General features: G+C 51.5%; 1 protein-coding gene across 3 annotated transcripts in view; it reads right to left on the minus strand.

Moving 5' to 3' along the window:
• The window catches only part of WDR90 (WD repeat domain 90), a 34,750-nt gene that overhangs the window by 4,612 nt on the left and 11,274 nt on the right, over positions 1 to 18,864 (minus strand). For all 3 annotated transcript variants that reach the window (XM_050980180.1, XM_050980179.1, XM_050980181.1), the window contains 20 exons: positions 17,790 to 17,917; positions 16,192 to 16,308; positions 15,457 to 15,692; positions 14,545 to 14,684; positions 13,909 to 14,039; positions 12,138 to 12,268; positions 11,600 to 11,761; positions 11,195 to 11,323; positions 10,543 to 10,676; positions 10,425 to 10,462; positions 9,898 to 10,017; positions 9,349 to 9,528; positions 7,862 to 7,962; positions 6,864 to 6,966; positions 6,126 to 6,247; positions 5,240 to 5,399; positions 3,846 to 4,036; positions 3,431 to 3,599; positions 1,605 to 1,716; positions 579 to 750 (listed from right to left, as the gene is read on the minus strand). In XM_050980180.1, coding sequence (XP_050836137.1) covers positions 579 to 750; positions 1,605 to 1,716; positions 3,431 to 3,599; positions 3,846 to 4,036; positions 5,240 to 5,399; positions 6,126 to 6,247; positions 6,864 to 6,966; positions 7,862 to 7,962; positions 9,349 to 9,528; positions 9,898 to 10,017; positions 10,425 to 10,462; positions 10,543 to 10,676; positions 11,195 to 11,323; positions 11,600 to 11,761; positions 12,138 to 12,268; positions 13,909 to 14,039; positions 14,545 to 14,684; positions 15,457 to 15,692; positions 16,192 to 16,308; positions 17,790 to 17,917 — 2,776 coding nt within the window. The remainder of the gene's footprint in view (positions 1 to 578; positions 751 to 1,604; positions 1,717 to 3,430; positions 3,600 to 3,845; positions 4,037 to 5,239; positions 5,400 to 6,125; positions 6,248 to 6,863; positions 6,967 to 7,861; positions 7,963 to 9,348; positions 9,529 to 9,897; positions 10,018 to 10,424; positions 10,463 to 10,542; positions 10,677 to 11,194; positions 11,324 to 11,599; positions 11,762 to 12,137; positions 12,269 to 13,908; positions 14,040 to 14,544; positions 14,685 to 15,456; positions 15,693 to 16,191; positions 16,309 to 17,789; positions 17,918 to 18,864) is intronic.

Consider the following 18,864-nt stretch of genomic DNA (forward strand, 5'->3'; position numbering starts at 1 on the left):
TGGGTGCCACAGCCCAGAGCACATCAGCTGCCCTGCCCCTTCAGACCCAGGATTGTGCTCATGGGACACACCAGATGAGAGGGAATGTAAAAGAAGGTGCAAAGCTTTGCTTTTAGGCGAACAGGACACGAGGAAAAGTTCTCAACTTGCACCAGGGAAGATTTAGATTGAATATTAGGAAGAATTTCTTCACAGAAATGGTTGTAAAAGCACTGGCACACGCTGCCCACGGCAGTGGTGGAGTCACCACACCCAAGAGTATTCAAAAAATGTGTAGGTGTGGCACTTGGGGACTTGGTTTAATGGTGAATGTCATGATGGTGCTGGGCTGGTGCTTGGACTTGATGATCTTAAAGGTCTTTTCCAATCTTATCAATCCTGGCAAAGAGTAAACCCAGCCCCAAAGGCAGGACCAGGCACTCTGCACAGTAAACCTAACCCGAAAGGTAGGACCAGGCGAGGTGCACTCCAAGTTGTCATAAAATACCTTCTCTCCCACCATTTGAACCTTTTTTTTCTGTAGCAGACAGAGACCCTGAAGCAACAGCAAAACTCAGAGCAGGCCCAGCCCCTCTGACCTTGTTCTTGTGGCCGCTGATGAGTCGGATACTGGTGCTCTCCACCCAGTTGATGTACCACAGGGTCCCTGCCGTGGTGCCCACAATTCCCATTTCCAGGGAGTCGTCAAAGGCTGCGCTCACAATGGTCCCATCCAGGGTGATCTCGTGCTCCAGCAGGACTGAGCCAGACCTGCAGAAAGGCAGGGTGGGAGAAGGACTGGCTCAGATGTTGGAACAGCCACTCTGCCTGCTTTAAATCCAACTTTCTAATGAGCCAGTTCAATGAGGGGCTCCTGTCCATGGAACAGTGACTGAGAGAGCTGGGGTTGTTCATCCTGGGAGCCCTCAGAGCCCCTTCCAGTGCCTAAAGAGACTCCAGGAGAGCTGGAGGACTTTGGATAAGAGCCTGGAGTGACAGGACAAGGGAGAGGGGCTTCCCACTGCCAGAGGGCAGGGTTGGATGGGATATTGGGAAGGAGTTGTTCCCTGTGAGAGTGGGGAGGCCCTGGCACAGGGTGCCCAGAGAAGCTGTGGCTGCCCCTGGATCCCTGGCAGTGCCCATGGCCAGGCTGGACAGAGCTTGGAGCAACCTGGGATAATGAAAAGTGTCCCTGCCCATGGCAGGGAGGGTTGGAATGGGATGGTCTTGAAGGTTTCTTCCCATCCAAACCATTCCATGATTCTGTGATTTGTACTTCAACCATCATTTTACAGGAAAGAAAAAAATAGGGCATGCAATAGCATGAGAGAAGAAACAAAGGCAATGTATTTTCTCCAATTCTCCTAAAGGAATTCCTACAAACCACAGACACAAAGTTCAGGCACAATAAACACCCACTTCCACTATCAAGAGGGTTCAGCTACCTGTGGCAAAAATTCAGTCAAAAGATCCAGACAGAAAGAAACAGCAGTCACGGGATGGAGAGAAAAAGCTAAGGATGAAGAGCAGCAGGAGCAGCGTGGTTGCACGTGCTGTCTGTCTGCAAAAAGCCAACTCTCAGACAGGCCCTGGGGGCTGCCAGCTGAGGGGCCACGAGCTCCTACCTGGCACTGGGCCCTTTCAGCCTCAGCTCCTGCACGGTGGCCACGGACCACAGGCGGATGCGCTTGGTGTTGCTGCCGCTGAGCAGGCGCTGGTGCCGACACAGCAGCACCCCTGGGGAGGAAGGGCACCTGTCAGTGTGCAGGGCTCCCTGCTGGGGTGTCCTGGGGCTAAGAGATGTGTGTAGGCTATTTGCCAGCTGTCAGAGCTGGGGTAGCTCTCTGCTGCTCACGGGGCAGTTTTCTTTATCTCTCCCACAGCCCAGCCTCCCTCCAGGAGATCTCTGCTGTCCATGGCCACTGAGTGTCCCTGCAGGGCTGATCAAATCCCACCATCCCATGGGGAGATGCTCTGCCCAGGGGAGGAGCCAAGCATTCCTACCTGGATCCAATCTGCCCTGGGAACAGCCCAGCAGCCTTTGCCCACTGCATTCCCAGAGGAACAGCTTTCTGCTGCCCTGCATTCCCAGAGGGAGAGCAGGCCCATCTCCAGCAGCCCTGGAGCTCCAGAAGAAAACTCCCCCCTTGTGCAGGATCCCTGCTCCAGCAGAACCACAGCTGGCACTGCAGGAGGGCTGAGCCCCCATGGGATGGGACTGTGCCACCACCCTGACCCATAGGGAGTGAGGACCTGCTCTGACTCTGCCAGTGCTTTGTTTTCTGGGTTTTTTGTACTATTGCATTTGTATTTTTTAATTTTTCCTAGTAAAGAACTGTTATTCCCATATCTTTGCCTGAGAGCCCCTTAATTTAAAAATTATGATAATTCAGAGGGAGGAGGGGCTACATTTTCCATTTCAAGGAAGGCTCCTGCCTTCCTTAGCAGACACCTGTCTGTTCAAACCAAGACATGTGGGAATTGGAAAAATAGAAACTTCCACAGACACTGAAGGGTTTGACCTGCCTCCTTGGGAGAAGCTTGGATTGATGTAAAAATACAATACACAGACATTGAGTAGAAAAAGCATGAATTTATGTTTCTATAGTTGTAAGTAAGAATATGCCTCAAGTAAGTGAGAAACTGTATGGGTAAAATGGTGAAGGGTTTATAGTGTAGTAATGTAATAGTATGGAGTGGGCTGGGAGTTCAGAAGTTATAACAGAAGCATATGCGTGCATGTGAGACAGAAGCCCACTGGGCAAAGTACCCACAGTGCAGCAGAAGTAAGTAAAGGTGATAGAGTAGAAAAGCAAAATAAACCCTGTGGCAACTGTCCATTGGGTTATAAAGTTCTGTATTGCCTTGTAACAAAGAACTTGTGACTGCTTTGCGCTATGGCTGACTGCCTGCTCCTCTAATATCTCATGGCCTCTGAGACTGATGTTTGCCCGAGCTATAAATCATTCTTATCCCGACAATGGTCCCATCTCTTTATTACAGGTGGTGACAATGCTACCCTGTCATCAGGGTACTCCTGACAGCCACTCGGGCAGCAAAGTGGGAGGGCTCTACAGCCCAGCACTGTTTTACAGACTAGAGGTGCTTTGGCACAGGCTGCCCAGAGCAGTGGAGGAGTCACCATCCCTGCAAGATTCAAACAGATTGTGGATGTGGTGTTCAGAAACATGTTTTAATGGACCTGGCAGTGCTGGGTTAGTGGTTGGACCTGATGATCTTAGAGATTTTTTCCAACCTTAATGATTCTATGAAGCCCCCAGGAAACCCAGGAGCCTGAGGAAACCCAGGTTACAGATCCATTGCCACCCCACACATCTTGCATGCAACACAGCAAACTGTGTTGTTTCCAAGCACAACTGAAATGGGAAGTCTGTGAGCTCAGGGCTCCTTTCCCAGCACATTCCCCTTTCAGCCCTGGCACTGCACCCACCGATCTCGCCCTCATCAGCCTCCCACGTCATGAAGCAGGAATTGGTCTCTGTGTCCCACACACAGATCTGGCCTGAGTTGGTCCCACTGTAAAGGAGAGCCTCAGCACCGTAACAGAGAGATGTCAGCTCCACCAGCCCCAGCACGTCCGGGGCAGGGCCACGATGAACCTGCCAGAGCACAACAACCAGCAATGTCAAACGCAATGAACATGCTTAGATGCACCAAGAGAAAAAACATCCTCCTCCCCTCAATTCCTGCAGTTAATGCCTCAAATACAACCAAAAGCTGTTTGTGCACAGTCGGTATCACCTCACTGAGAGAAATCATCAGCTCTCACAGAGCCCTCACCAGGGGCTTGGAAAATAAGTCAGAGATGCTGAAAATAAATCTTAAAAGGTAAAGGGAAGGTTTACCTTGAGTCTGACAGCTGCTTCCTGCTGCTCCAACACCCAGAATGTCACAGCTCCCCTCCCCACACAGGCAAGGTCTTGGTGAGAGAAAGGGCTAAAAGCCACATCGTGGAGAGGCTCTGAGATACGAGTGGACAGCACGAGCTCATAGGTGTGGGTGCTCCACAGAGCCATGGTCTGGTCACTGTAGTCCCCTAAGGAGAAAGGGAAGGACAGCAGGAAGAACTGTGCTGCCTCAGGATGCTTGTGAGCATCCACACAGCACACACACATCAACTGTGCCACCCCTCATCCAGCCGTTGGGAGACAGCTGTCCCAAACATCATTCCAGGCATGGACACAACTCCTCCTCTGCTCAGCACAAGCTGCACAACACGACAGATGCTTGGCCAAGTTAAGGACAGACAGAACTGGCCCATCACTTCACACTGGAGATTGTAGCAAAGCTGTCCTGGCAGGGGAGTCCTTTGGAGCAGCCAGGGCTGGGACTGAGCAGGCAGAGCAATGTCGATCCTTGGGAGTCTCTGCACACCTTGAGGAATGCCCCACGCAAACTCTCCAGTAACACTGGGCACTCAGGGCTAACCCTGTCTTGACAAAGAATGGGATGTCACCTGTGCCAAGGTCCCAGCTGAGGTGGGAGCTGACCTCCATGGAAGCCACCACAGCTGGGTGGGACCAGAAGGCATTGGCCTCAGTGATAGCAAAATTCCCAAGCTTCCAGAGAGCTTAGGAAGACAGTGCTCTCTTGTTGCCTTTCCCAGGCTCCACAAGCTCTGTGGAGACTTTCAGCTTTTACCTCCCCTGCAGCCCAGACCAGAGCTGGAGGAGGAGAGCTCCTCTCCCACACTGCTCCCTGAAGAGCACAAAGCTCCCTTTCTCTCCAGCAAAGCCTGCTTTTCTTTCCAAAGGCAGCCTCACCAGCCTGGAGAGAGTGTATTGCCTGCTCCACAGGTCCCCTCTCATGCAAAACAAGAGCTTCCTAATTGCATGTTGTCCTTTAAATGTCCCCTGCCTGAACAAAACAGACAGCTTGAGCATCCATCCTGTGCTGGCATGGCTGCCTGGCAGGAGGCTCACAGTTGGGAGCCTGTCTACTTCTGTCCAAGTCCATCTAGGCAGCAATAACAAGTCCAGAAGAAGGCTTTTCCCTCTGCACTCTATAAATAGTAACCACAAACCATTTACAGGGGGTCTAAGAAGCACCAGTGAGTCAGGAGAAGAAAGCTGTAACTGCTGCATTCCCTGCTGTCCCAAGGATACCACAGAACAGCTTCCTACCCACGAGCCTGCTGCAGATCTGGCAGGTATTTGCTGCTCACAGCACCCTCCTGCCATGAGCTGTCTGCTCTGGGGTGCACCCCTGCACCCACAGCTGCTGTGACAGGAGTGCTCACCTATGGTGACAAGGAATCTGTCATCCCAGGAGAATGCCATGGCTTGCACTTGTGTCTTGTGGTGGAACAGCTCTGCTGTGCAGGCCCCATCCTGGGTGCTCCAGATGCAAATCTGACAGTGGGAGTCTCCATCCTTCTGCCCTGAGGCAGAGGCAAGAACCTAACAGAACAATGTGTAAGTAATTCGAGAATGCTCGTTAGCCTTAATGGCTTTTTCAGTTATCCCACATTAGAGGGATGAGGCTGGCAAATGGAGAATTCAGTGAGAAACAACCATTCAGCTGATGGCAGGAGGAAAGGCAGCATCACCCAGAGGAAGAGAACAGCCTTTACAGACTCACAGAATCACTGAGGTTGGGAAAGATCTCCAAGATCAAGTCCAACCTGTGACTGATCCCCACTTTGTCACCCAGCTCAGGGCATGGAGTGCCACATCCAGCTCCTCCTTGGACACCTCCAGGGATGGGGACTTACTTCACCACTCCTAGGCAGCCCCTTCCAATGCCTAGCCACCCTTTCCATGGAGAAATTCTTCCTGAACCTCCCCTGACACAACTTGAAGCCATTCCCTCTCATCCTGTCCCTGCTCCCTGGGAGCAGAGCCTGACGCCTGCCAGCTGCCCCCTCCTGTCAGGGAGTTGTGGAGAGCCACAAGGTCCCCTCCCTGAACCAGACTGAGCCCCCTTCCCAGCTGCTCCACATCAGACTTGTGCTCCAGCCCCTTCCCCAGCTCTGCTGCCTGGACATGCTCCAGCCCACACTGAGCCAGCACAGCAGATGGCTGACTCCAAAACAATCTCCTTAGCCTCCAGGCAGGAGGAGGAACAACAAATGGGATTTTAGGTTGTGGGACTGCTCTGGCCTGGGGCAGAGCAGCCCCTCCCACCTGGGCGTGGTGGCTGAGGGTGAGAGTGGAGATCTCCTCAGCGTGGCCCAGCCAGTGGCTCTGGCAGCCCGAGTGCAGGTCTTCAACCACGATGACGCAGCCACAGGAGTAGGCAAAGAAGCCTGGCAGAGGAGGGGGAGGAGAGGGGATGTTTTCATGGAAAGGCTGCACATACAGCCCCCACCACAACCCACGTGGAAAATTCCATGATTCATTAATACGTAAAAGCTGACTCTCTGATGCAGCTCAGCAGCAGCAGGTTGGGAGCAGGGTGAAATCTCACTTTCCCTAACCTGAGTAAAGAAGAGCCGCTGGCCACCATTCCAGCTGGAGAAAGGAGGCAGGATGGGCTTTGTGAACTCCCCTCCTGCTCTGTCCACTCAACAGCTGGAACCTGAGTCTGTCCCACCAACTAAAGCTTGCAAACAGCAAAGAGCTACCGGATTTTACCAACACAAAGAAGCTCTGTGTTCAAGCAAAGATCCCAATCCAACAGTCAGATCATGACCTCACTCAGTACACACCTCCAGAATCACAGAATAGAATCACACATGGGTTGGGTTGGAAGGGACCTTAAAGCCCATCTCCTTCCACCCCTTGCCATGGGCAGGGACAACTTCCACTATCCCAGGCTGCTCCAAGTCCTGTCCAACCTGGCATTGGGCACTTCAGGGATCCAGGGGCAGCTACAGCTTCTCTGGCAACACATCCCACCACTGCAGAGCATTCCCAGTGTACCTGTATCTGGGTTCCACACCATATTCCCTCTGCCATTCCCATTGTAGCCAATCACTGCTTTCAGCTTCAGCACCTCACTGCCCACTGGAGGAGACAAGAAACTCTGCAAGAAAAACAGACACTGGCTTAAAATAATCTCTGGAAGAATGGTCTGGTCAGATGCATCAACACCCACACAGGAAAAAGTGAGTGTCCTCAAACACACATCCCACACAGATCTATGCCAACACTCACACAATTCCATAACGGAAGAGACAAATAACATTGCATAACAAAAGAGGCACTGCCCCAGCACAGCCAGGCACAGATGCTTTCAGATAGGGTACAAAACAGGCTGGCAGCAAATGCCCAGCCGAGGAGCAGCTGCTAATCCTGCTGGGAAAGAGTTCCACGGGTTTGGCTGACTTGGGATGCAGATATTTCAACACAGGAAGAGAACTGGGAGAAAAATGCTGCCAGGTGGAGGGACAGAGGAGAGGGCTGGGGGTGAAATCTGGATGTAGCTGTTCCCCCAGCACTAGCAGCAGAGCTTAGGGAAGGGCTGAGTTAAGTTTCTGTTTTATCCCTGCTCTGTTTGTTAACAGAGCAGGAGCTGTGCTGTGTGTCTCTCCTCACTACGCTCCATGGATTTGCCTTCCCCAGCCTGCTCTGCCAATGCAGCTGCTCGCAAATCTGGGAGCACAATGAATCACTCCATTGCTCACTCGTCTTTCACTCTCAATAACACATGCTATTTCCACTCCTTTTGAATAAAAATGCATGCAGATTTGGGCAACACAAAAAGAGTTGAGCACAACTCACTTTTTACTAGTCTGGGAAGAGTTACATGTAGAGGAGAACAGGGAATTAACATTAAGATTTCTGTGCTGAGCATCAGCCCAGGGGTATATTTCCCAAATTGCTTTCCAACAGAGAACAAAATGGAAACAATTTGGAAAATCCACCTACCCCAGCCCCAAAATGCCTGTTCTCCACCTGGTAACCAGCACAACTCTCACCTGGGGGAGCACTGATGCCTTGAAGCGAGGAGTGAAATGCCGGTAGGAATCTGGGCGGATGCAACACTGGGACTTGGGAGTTCTGGTCCCCTTCCTGGGCTCTGCCACACAAAGGAGAAAATGGTACCCATGGGATGCTGCTTCTGGGAAGGATTTGGGAGCAGCACCCAGGCTGTGGCTTGCTTATATTCAGGTGCTGTGCACGTGTGAACACACACGAGGCAAAAAGCAAACTGCAGTGTCACATGTAGCATATCCCAAGTGGGAAGGGACCCAGAAGGATGGTGAGTCCAAACCCTGGCCCAGCACAGACACCCCAACAGTCCCACCCTGCACCTCAGAGCATCGTCCAAGCGTTCCTGGAGCTCTGGCAGCCATGCCCATTCCCTGGGGAGCCTGTTCAATCAATGCCCAGCACCTTCTGGGGGAAGAACCTTCTCCTGATCTCCAGCCTGACCCTCCCTGACTCAGCTCCAGCCATTCCCTGGGTCAGCTCCTTTCCCACTGGTAGCAATGTATCTGAACAACTTAGACCACAGTGTGCACCAGTCATTTCACTTGTAACTGTTCTTACCAGAATTTTCTCAAAGCTCTCTAAAATTCATCAAAGTTACTAAGACATACACTGTACTAAAATAAGAAAGAAGAAGCTAAAACATTGAATTCCAAGACCACAAGAAAGAGAAAACAAAGAACTGTCAACCACCTAAACTATAACCAATCACATATTCTGAAAAGTACATGCAAAACACATAGACAAACAAAAACACCAATAAAAAAACCATAATCAGTAGAGTTAGAATATATAAATAAGTACTTAATGTAAACAATAAACAGCTTATACTAAATCATATTAATTAGTTATCCAAGAATCCTAAATTTCCCACACCCCACTGCAAACAGCTTAAGGACACCCACACCTCGTGCTCTCCTGTGAAACCACGAGCCCCATGGCTCCAGCACTGTAACAGGAGCTTTGGGGCAGTTTTATCCTGAGGCTTTCCAACAAGTCCTGCAGGGGCTGAGCACTGGCAGCTGCCTCTCCTGGCAGGTTGCCACACACCACTGCAGCTCCCAGGCTGTGCAGCTATTAATAGAGCCATTGGGAGCTTTAATTGCAGCTGGATTTAGTGGGATGTGCCACTCAGAGATTATACTGGCTCCAGGCTGTAGGCAGGCTTCTGGTGTGCCCAGAAGCAGCAGAAGGGAAAGAGCCAGAAAAACGAGCAGTTTTAGGGATCAATGTGAGCCTCCCTCAATACTGACTGCCCTTGGAAGGTCATGCCCAAGGGAAAATTCCTAAGGAACACATTGCAGCCTTTCACCTCACAGCTCAGAGCACGTGTCTGGGTCTCTCTGCCTAATAGTAATAATAACAATAATAACAATAATAACAATAATAATAATCTTTCTTTGGTTTTGGGGAATAGACCAAGCTGCCATGCAGGCCTGCAGCTCTGTACAACCTGGCAATAACCCTGATTTACCGTTTGCTGCTTTTTCAGGAGACCTCAAGCTCTCCTGCCTCACTTTGGGCCTCACAACAGGCTCCTCATTCCCATCTGATTCCACCACAATGACTGAGGCATCCCTGTGCTCATTTGCCACCTTCCTGCTGCTGCCTGGCAGTCCTGCTTCCTCCTCCCTGTCCGACTCAGAAGAAATACCTGGGGAGAGAAATCAGCGGGAAGATGGAGCCATCCATGTCCTTCAGGACCACTTCACGTGTGCCTGACCCCTGCTCTGAGGAACAGCTCAGCTGTTGGGGGGGGGCAAAGCAGACAATTCCTATTAGGAATGACCAACAAGGTGTTTGGCATAGTCAGAAAGGCTGTGCCAGCACCTCAATATGTGGAGGAGGGCAGAGGATAAAGGGGTGCTGAACCCCAGCTAAGCTCAGCTTAGGGGAAGGAATTGCAGACTGGTCTGCTGGAAGGAGTCACAGGTAGGGAAGGCTCCAAGGATGCTTCTGAACTAGGCAAGTTTTTCCTAAAGCAAGATTAATTTTTCCCTTTTCTGCAAGAAGTTTCTCTTACTTTGAAACCCTGCTGGGTGGACAGAGCTGATATCCAGGCATGGTGGGGAGGACAGCAATGGAAGAGGCACTGTCTGCCGAGGGGTCTCAGAGCCATCCTTGGGCTTCTCAGAGCTGCTCTCTGGGAAAGAAAAGGGCTTGGTGTCACTTCCTTCAGCCCATGCTCCTCTCATCCTTCTGGATGGGGACACCTCAGCTTTCCAGCTTCCATAGAAGCCACTTCTCTGTGTTTTAAGAAAGAGAGGGACAGAAAGGGACAATGAGGGAGAAAGAAGACAGAGGAGATGGAGGCAGAGAAAGACAGAAGGCAAAAGCTGAAAATCTACCAGAAAGCCCAGAGTGGCTCTGCTCAGAACATCCCCACCTAGGCAGACTGAGAAGTGCTGTCAATTAATTGAGATTGTCCCTCAAGGCTAATTAGCTGGTTTGCCCCCCACTACATGACCCCCTCAGGGAAGGAACAATCCCCCCACACCCCTACCCTCTGGAAAAGCTGCCAGCACAACTCATGGGAAGAGGCAAACTCACCTGAGCTCAGCACCAGAGTGGACGCGGGGGAACGAGCCCTGGGAAGGTGAGGAGACTGGAGTCACATAGGGTCAGGGCAGGGAGAGGGGAAACAGACAGGCACTGCCAGCACCATTACCTGGCTGGGGATGACTTGACTGGAGGTGGAGCTAGGAAATCCCAGAGGAAGATGGCGTCCCCAACGCTGATGACATGCTCTTGGTTTGGGGTGAAGGCGACCTGGTGCACAGGCTCTGAGTGCCCGATGAACACCTGGGAGAGAGCAGGCCTTGAATCCCCATCACCACCTGTCCTATCAGCATGGGGTTACTCCACTCCTTGTCCTGCACAGCCAGGGTCTACAGGCCTCAGCAGAAAGTCCAGAAGATCTATCACACCTACAGTTCTCACACCTGTGGGCCGATCAACCTGGGGCTGACCTCCAACACACTCACTCTGGGAAGGAAGCAAAAGCTGAGGAGTCCAGAGTCTTATCCTGCCTCTGAAGCCATGGGTGAACCATTTTCTTTTCCATTTTCTTCCTCTGTCCCTAACACAGAGCTATCACCTACCTCTGTCCATTGCAGAGGCTCTCACTGGGGTGCTCTGGCAGCCCCAGCCTGTGCCCACTGCCAAGCACTGTTATAATGTGGGATCAGGGCTGCATTTCTCTGCTGGACAAACTGGGACTGGGGACACTGGGCCAGGTCATACAGAGCCCATTTGCTGCTCTCTTCTCTGGGGATTCAGCAGTGCAGCACCACCCCCTTCCCCCCCTGGGTGGGCAGTACCTGGAAGTTGATGTTGAAGCGCATCCTGTAGTCCCACACTTTGATGACCTTGTCACCAGCAGTGAGCAGGTACTGGCCATCCTTGCTCAGTGCCAAGGAGGAACAGCTCAGCTTGTGCACAGGGGACACCTGAGGACAAGAAATGGCACCAGCAACCTTAGCTGAGCTGGTTCATATCCTTATTTACACTTCAGCAAGAGAACAGTAGTGTGACAGTGTGGAAAACAGGGACAAGCTCAGGCTCACCCTGAGCACGAGCGCACTGGGACAGCTGCAGGCTTCTCACTTGTGTTTCTTTGAAGCCTGTGAGCTCCAGGAGGAGTTTTTCTCTCATTTAACCTCCCAGAAAGACAAGAAGTGCCCAGCCCCCACAGGAGACCTGGTGGATGAATTTCAGTGTCCTACCTCTCGCACCAGCCGTCCGGTTTTTGCATCAAGCACAAGGATTTTATTGGAAAAAGTGGATACCAGGAGCTCTCCCTGAGGCACAGGACCAAAGCAGACCTTCACTGCAGAGTCCAAGATGGTGCTGTGCAGGTCCAGGATGCTGATGTCCACCCTCAGCAGCTGTGGAACAAAGAGCCACTGAACAACCACTGCAAGAGCCTCAGGATTGCTCCCGTGCTCCTAACACAAAGCTATGGAGCCCCCTGGACCCTTCCCTTCCCACTTAATGAGGGGCTGCAGGTTCAGGCAACGTCCAGGAGAGCAGGTCAAGAGAGGGGTGAAAGCTGACAGCCTCCACAGCACCTCCCAAATTATCTTTCCAGCAGAGAATGAAGGCAGAGGAGAAGAAACCTTGAATTTGTTATTTCTGTCTCACAGAAGGGAAAACAAGGAGCTTATTGTCAGCCCCACGCCCTGATCCACCTCCCTGGATGCTGCCTGTGGGGTTTCCAGGGGACAGCCCTGGCTCCAGGAGGGAGGGGACTCTGCTGGGTACCTCATCAAGTGAGCAGGCCTCCATCACTGTCACCACGTACTTGGAGGGCCCCACGAAGGCCAGCAGGCGACTGTCCCCACTGACCACCAGAGTGTCCATGCCACTGCCAGCATCCCGGGCCACCACATTGCCTGGGGGACACAGCAAGACAGTGAGGAGCAGCAAAGCCCACTCTGATGGTGCTGCTGAGCAGCAGCTGCAGCTTCTCCTGCAGCCTGAGAAAAAAGCAACCTGTGCTGTAGGAGATGCTACAAATTTTATTTACACACCCAGAATGTGCAGTGAACCACTTCAAAAACAAGGTTGAGATGCACAGCTTGTTGCCTGAGTGAACAGGCAGTGTTTTCAAGGAGAGCAGAACAAAGTCAAAGGAATAAAACTCATTTTAGGGCTTATTTTTTTAGTGTTACAAGAGGCTGTGATGAGGAGCTCTGGGAGATCTCAGCTGCAGCCTGGGTGTTTGAACCCAGAGCAGAATGAGGTCAGTGCTCAACACCACCACACTGATGTCAGTCTAGAGGGCAGAGAGACCCAGAGGTCTGAAAACCACAGAAATTACAGCAATTCTCTGTATTTATTCCATGACCATAATTCCACTGTTCTGGAACGTGACCAGGCAGCAAACACAGTTTCAGAGCAGAGGCACCACATGAAGGTCCAGCTGCAGCACTGACACCAAACCTGGGTGATTTTGGATGAATTCCCTGATTCCTCCAACCCCTGTTCCTTCTCCTGCACATCTCCTGGGGCAGGTTCCTCCTCTTTGTGCAATATTGCACTGTATAAAAATCAAGAGTTCCCTTTCCCTGCCCAAGATTGTGCTGTCACAACTAATTTCCAAAGTGTACATTAAATGTGACACTAATTTCTCCAAACTGCCTTGCCCCTGCCCTGCCTCCAGCTCTCCACCAGCTTCATTCAGCAGCACAGAGCAGCTCTGCTGCAGGCAGGATTAGGGCAACAATCCACTTCAAACAAATTAAATTGCACATGCACAGAATGGAAAGAGTCAGGGCTTGGGCATGGATAAATCTCTGTGACCCCAGCACATTAATGAAATCATAAGACCAGCAGGATGAGAGGGTTTGAACGAGGACAGGTAGGGAAGGGCTGGCAGTCCCTGGGGTTTGCTCACACAGAAGGTACAAACAGAAATCACAGAATCATTGAGGTTGGGAAAGCCCTCTAAGATCATTAAGTCCTCTAAAACGTTCCCAGGTGCCACATCTGCATCTTTTAAATCCTTCCAGGGATGGTGGCTCCACCACTGCCCTGGGCAGCTGTGCCAGTGCCTGACCACTCTTCCAATGAAGAAATTTTCCCATTATCAAATCTAAACTTCCCCTGGCACAGCTTGAGGCCATTTCCCCTTGTCCTGTCCCTGTTCCCTGGGAGCAGAGCCTGACCCCCCTGGCTGTCCCCTCCTGTCAGGAGTTATGCAGAGCCACAAGGTCCCCCCTGAGCCTCCTTTTCTCCAGGCTGAGCCCCTTCCCATCTCCTTTAGCCCCTCCTGGTGCTCCAGCCCCTCCCCAGCTCTGTTCCCCTCTCTGGACAAGCTCCAGCCCCTCAGTGTCTGTCTTGTGAGGGGCCCAGAAGTGCCCCCAGGACTGGAGGTGCCGTAGCAATGCCCAGAGCAGGGGGAAATGCCAAAGCTCAGAAGGTTCATTGGGAAATATCACTCCAAGCAGGCTGAGCTTGGGTGGCTCTGGTGTCAGGATGTCTGTGCTAATACAAAAAAAGAAGAAAGGCGATCCCAACCCCAGAGTCTTACCCAGGACTCTCAGAACCTGGATTTTCTGTGCCACAAGTCTGTACAGAGCCAGAGTTCCCTGCAAGCAGGAGCTGAACATCAAATTGCCATGTGGAGAGAAGGTCAGCCCGGTGACCGCGGTGCGGTGCTGCCTGAAAGGGGGCAGAAAATGTGGAAAAGGGGAAGAGAAAAAGGAATCACAGACAGAGGGAACAGTGGTGATCTTGAGTGTAACATAGTGAAGAGCCCAAGGGAATAAACTAACCAGGAACAGAGCAGGAGCCCACTGTGCTCACCCCTGCAGCAGCCCAGGACAAGCAAAACCGAGCAGTGAGCACAGGCTCCAGCCTGGATGGAACCTGCTCCTTCTCCCTTTGGAGCATCCTCCAAACCCCACACTGAGGCTCACAAGGGTTCCCTGCCCAGCTGCTCTCTAGGACAAGCTCCTTCCTACTGCTGGCCACTGGGAAGTCACAAAGAAAGCCCTCATGGCTTTCACAGCTTGGGCTTTCACCACCCAGAGCTTCGGCACAGTGGATCTGCCCCAACCCCACCCAGATGGGACCTGAGGCTTGTGGAGCTCCAGGAGTGTCACTGTGACTCTGTCTCATCATCAGGACACCCCGTCAGACCCCGTGGAACTCCCACTTCACTCACTTGTGCTCCAGCATGAGGTCAGAGGCAGCCAGGCTGAAGATCCTCACCACCCCACTGTCGAAGCCACAGGCCAGCATCTTCCAGAAGGGGTGGAAGGCCACAGTACAGGGAGTTTCCTCTGCAGCTGAGAAGTCATAAAGCTGCAGGGAACAGACACCACAGGCATGAAGCTGGAGAGGACTGGAGCTGCAGCTGGACCCAACAACTGATCAGCCTCACATCTCCACCATGAGCATGTCCCTGCTGCTCCTGGATGGATCCAAAGCCCACTGAAGTCCTGGGTCTTTGGGCACTCAGATAAAGGCCTTGGGTGTTATGGTTTGTGCTAAAAAGCAATCTTCAAAAGATGGAGGAAAGGGAAATAGCTGTGTCCAACAATACCTCATATCGGTGATATTTTTGCCTGATGTCCGGGAGGAATGATGAGGAGGACTTTATCTTATTAAAAGGTTAATTAATTACTTTATTATACTATATTATTTTATACTCTATTACACTATATTATATTACATTTAAACTGAATTTGTACACGTACTTAACTGAACTGCTTAGAATTTTGTGACTGTCTGCTGACTGACAGTCTGCACACGTGCTTGGCCCTGATAGGCCAAGGAAACAAACCACCATCACTTTTGGTAAACAATTCTATATTGTATTTTACTTTGGCACAACACAGGAGCAGTGAATGAGATAAGAATCGTTTTGACCACTCATTTCTCTGCTTCTCTCAGGTTCAGAGAATGTGAATTCCACAACTCCAGAACTCTGTACTTCCAAAGGGTCTCTTGCCCACGATGCCCCTGACGCTTCAGGGAGGGCTCCTGAACTGTGGTGCTTGGATAACTGGACCAAACAGAGACCAGGGAGACTCTTAACAAACCTGAGACACCCCCTGCCTCTTGTGTCACCCACCTGCTGCCTGGAGGCGAGGTCCCACACTCGGATGGTGCTGTCCTGGGACACTGTTGCCATCTGATTGCACTTGCCCTCCACTGAGAAGCCCAGCACGGAGCCCCCGTGGGAGCGCATCAGCGTGCTGTAGTCCCGGGCCTGGACATCCAGGTAGCCCAGGCTCCCAGCAGCTGTCGTGGACAGGACTTTGCGGCCATCTGGGCTGATGCAGACAGAACTCACTGAAGCCTCATGCTCTGGGGAAAGACACAGGAGTCAACAAATCCACTGGGAGAGGAGCAGTTGGAGCACAGCTACAGACCCAGATATAGGAAAGCAATGCCCACGACCCAAAGACTGAATGCTTGCAGGTGTGAGTTGTGACAGATTAGAGAGATTAGTCTCTGCCCTTCCTAACATCCCTGGGCTCTGCTGTAATGGTGATTGTTTCAAAAGCAATCAAGGACTGCTTGACTTCTCCCCTAATTTTCATGGACAGATGAGCCGTGGCTAGAAGAGGACAGAAATCAAGATGGAAGGTCTGTTCCTTCCCAGGAGATCCTGCCTTTCTCCTATGAGTTACAAGAATAAACATGAATAATTGCCACTGAAGACTTCCAAGGCAGTCAGCCCTGGAGGCAGCACATGTCACACAGCCCTGACTCATGAGGATGGCTGTGGGAGCTGTGGCAGTGGAGCTCTGGATCTGCAGCAGGAGATGTGGAGCTCAGAAGCACCACTCCCACCTCTACTTACCTGCCTCTAGGACAGCAGCTGAGAAGTCCAGTTGCCACAGCCTCACGTAGCCATCCTCTGATCCCGTGGCACAGAAGGTCAAGGACATGCTGATGCTGTTTATAGCAATGCCAGGGCCTGGAAACCCAAAAAACAACAGCTCCTTATGCAGGTGAAACAAGAAAACTCCACCTGACAGGGGCCCATCCAAGAGCTGAGGCTGGTAGTCCACCCGCACCCAGCTGAGCCTGAGGAGGATGCAGGAACCCCACAGTGACAGGCAGAACAGGCTGAAGGGCTCTCAGGGCTCCAAACTGCTCTTGACCATTGTGAAACTCTTGCCAGGCATAGAAGATTCCCACCTCTTACATATTTTTGCCTCAAACAGGATCCTATAGCAAAGGATATCCCACATTAACTGCCTGAGGTACAAACCCTTTCACTGCCCTGTCCCAAAGCCTCTCTGCAGAAGGGAGATACAGATCCATAGACTGGGAGTTTTTGATTCAGAGAATCATTAAGGTTGGAAAACATCACTGAGCCCAACCATTATCCCCCCACCAGCCCATGTCCCCAGGTGCCACACTCAGGTGCCACCATGGGCTTTTTGAACATTCCAGGGATAGATTGGGCAGCTTGTTCCAATGCCTTATCACACTTTCAGTCAAGAAATTTTCCCCAATATCCAACCTAAATTCAGGTCTAAAGGCCATAAATCAGAGCCAGCACTGAGACCAGGAGGCATCAAGGACTTTGTTTCATCTCCTCTTGGGCCCTTTCTTGCCTGTGAAGTGAGAACTGCAGTTGCACACCTCTCAAAGGCATTATAGATTAATTAGCTCAATTTGCCAAAGCAAACTATGCATTAACTTTTAAGATATCAGAGCAATCACACTTGAAAGTGAATTCTTCCTGCTGCTCAAGTTAATGGAAGAGCTGAAAGTTGGTCTACTTAACGTAGAGCAACAAAGATTCCCTGAATGCTCTGCAGCAGCTGAATAATGAAAAAAATCCCCAAATTCATCTTTTTCGTTAATCTTAGTTCTTTTTCCATCTCCCCATTAAGTCTCCCATCAGCAAATGAAGACCTTGTCTCATGTTTCTAAAAGTAGTGTTTCTCTGAAAGTGCAATCAGCATTTAAAATGCTAAAATCTTTCTTAAAATGATACTTTGCTGTACTAAGGAAGATTATTTGCAGTCCCTAAGAGGCAAATAGCAATGATCTAAACAACTCCAAAATAATCCTTCAGCAGTAGGTAAAGAGCTGGTTGGTTTGAGCAGATTTCTGACCCCCATGGTGGTGGTGGTGGTCCCTGGTTATTGGTCCCCCTGTCCCCGCTAGCTCCTGCTCTCACCTGAGCTGTTCCCTGCCTGCTCCTGCTCCCACCTGAGCTGTTCCCTGCCTGCTCCTGCTCCCACCTGAGCTGTTCCTGCTGTCCTGCTCCACCTGAGCTGTCCCTGCCCGTCCACGGCTGCCTGCCTGCTCTCACCTGAGCTGGTCCCTGCCTGCTCCTGCTCTCACCTGAGCTGTTCCCTGCCTGCTCCTGCTCTCACCTGAGCTGCTCCCTGCCTGTTCCTGCTCCCACCTGAGCTGTTCCCTGCCTGCTCCTGCTCTCACCTGAGCTGCCCCCTGCCTGCTCCTGCCCGTCCTCCCGGGGCTGTGCAGGCAGCAGGCGCCGTGCACTCCGCACACAGACATTCTTGTAGTCCACCTCCAGCACGTGGCCACTCCTGCTGCACACAAAGCTGTGAAAAAAAAAGCCAGGAGAGACCTGCTTTTAGTGAAAAAACACCTTGGTTTACCTTGTTTGTGTAAAGCAATCCTGGCTCACAAGTAATATAAGAGGTCAAGAAGGTGTCCAAGTGTTCCACACACCTCAAAAGAAGTGAGAGCTTCCTATTTAGTTTCCTGACCCTTTGCAATAGAAATTAGTAAAAGAGCTAAAAGCTTGCCATAAACTCCAGAAAGAATCCTCCCTCTGCCACAGGCTGGCTGAGCTGACAGCTCTGCCTTTGTGGGACAACATGGGGTGGCAACAAAGGTCTGGCTTTGATGATTAAAATAAAACAACAAAGTGCGTGTCTGTATGCAAGAGGATGTGTACCAGGCTCCTCCCACTGACCCAGGAATCCAACAGAGAGTTTCAGGTGGGGAGAGAGTCACTAAATATGGCACAACAGCAGCACGGCAAGAGGAAAGAGGCAGTTCTGCGAGCAGCCAAAGCCCTTTTGGGAGGTGACACGTGATGAGTGGGGAGAGCCTCTCCCAGCTCCAGAGGGCAGCTGTATTTTGAGGGAGAACCCCAGCACAGTGCCATGGTGGAGGGGGAAGGTGAATGCTAACAGGGAGAGCTGCAGAGCTCCTTCCTGCTGGGCTGCCCGAACAGATGACAGTGACAGGCTGTAAGAGACGGTCTGAAGTTTCCCTCATGGTCTGAAATTTCCCTCATCTGCCTCACGACCGTCACAAAGACAGGGACCAAGACCCTGAGGACCCTGACTGGAGTTCCAGCCTGCCTGGGGTGGATGCCTGCCAAGTGACTGCAGGTGTGTTTGAAGTGCTGCCATGGTGCACTGCTTTGGACAGGGGCTGGCAAGCTTGATACCCACTCATCACAAATAGCCCATGAACTCCCCACCTCCTGGCTAAATGAACTTTCTGGGGTAACTTTGGTGATGGAAAATCCCTCATC

The sequence above is a fragment of the Serinus canaria genome, chromosome 14, assembly GCF_022539315.1.
Source record: "Serinus canaria isolate serCan28SL12 chromosome 14, serCan2020, whole genome shotgun sequence".
Taxonomy (NCBI): Eukaryota; Metazoa; Chordata; class Aves; order Passeriformes; family Fringillidae; genus Serinus; species Serinus canaria.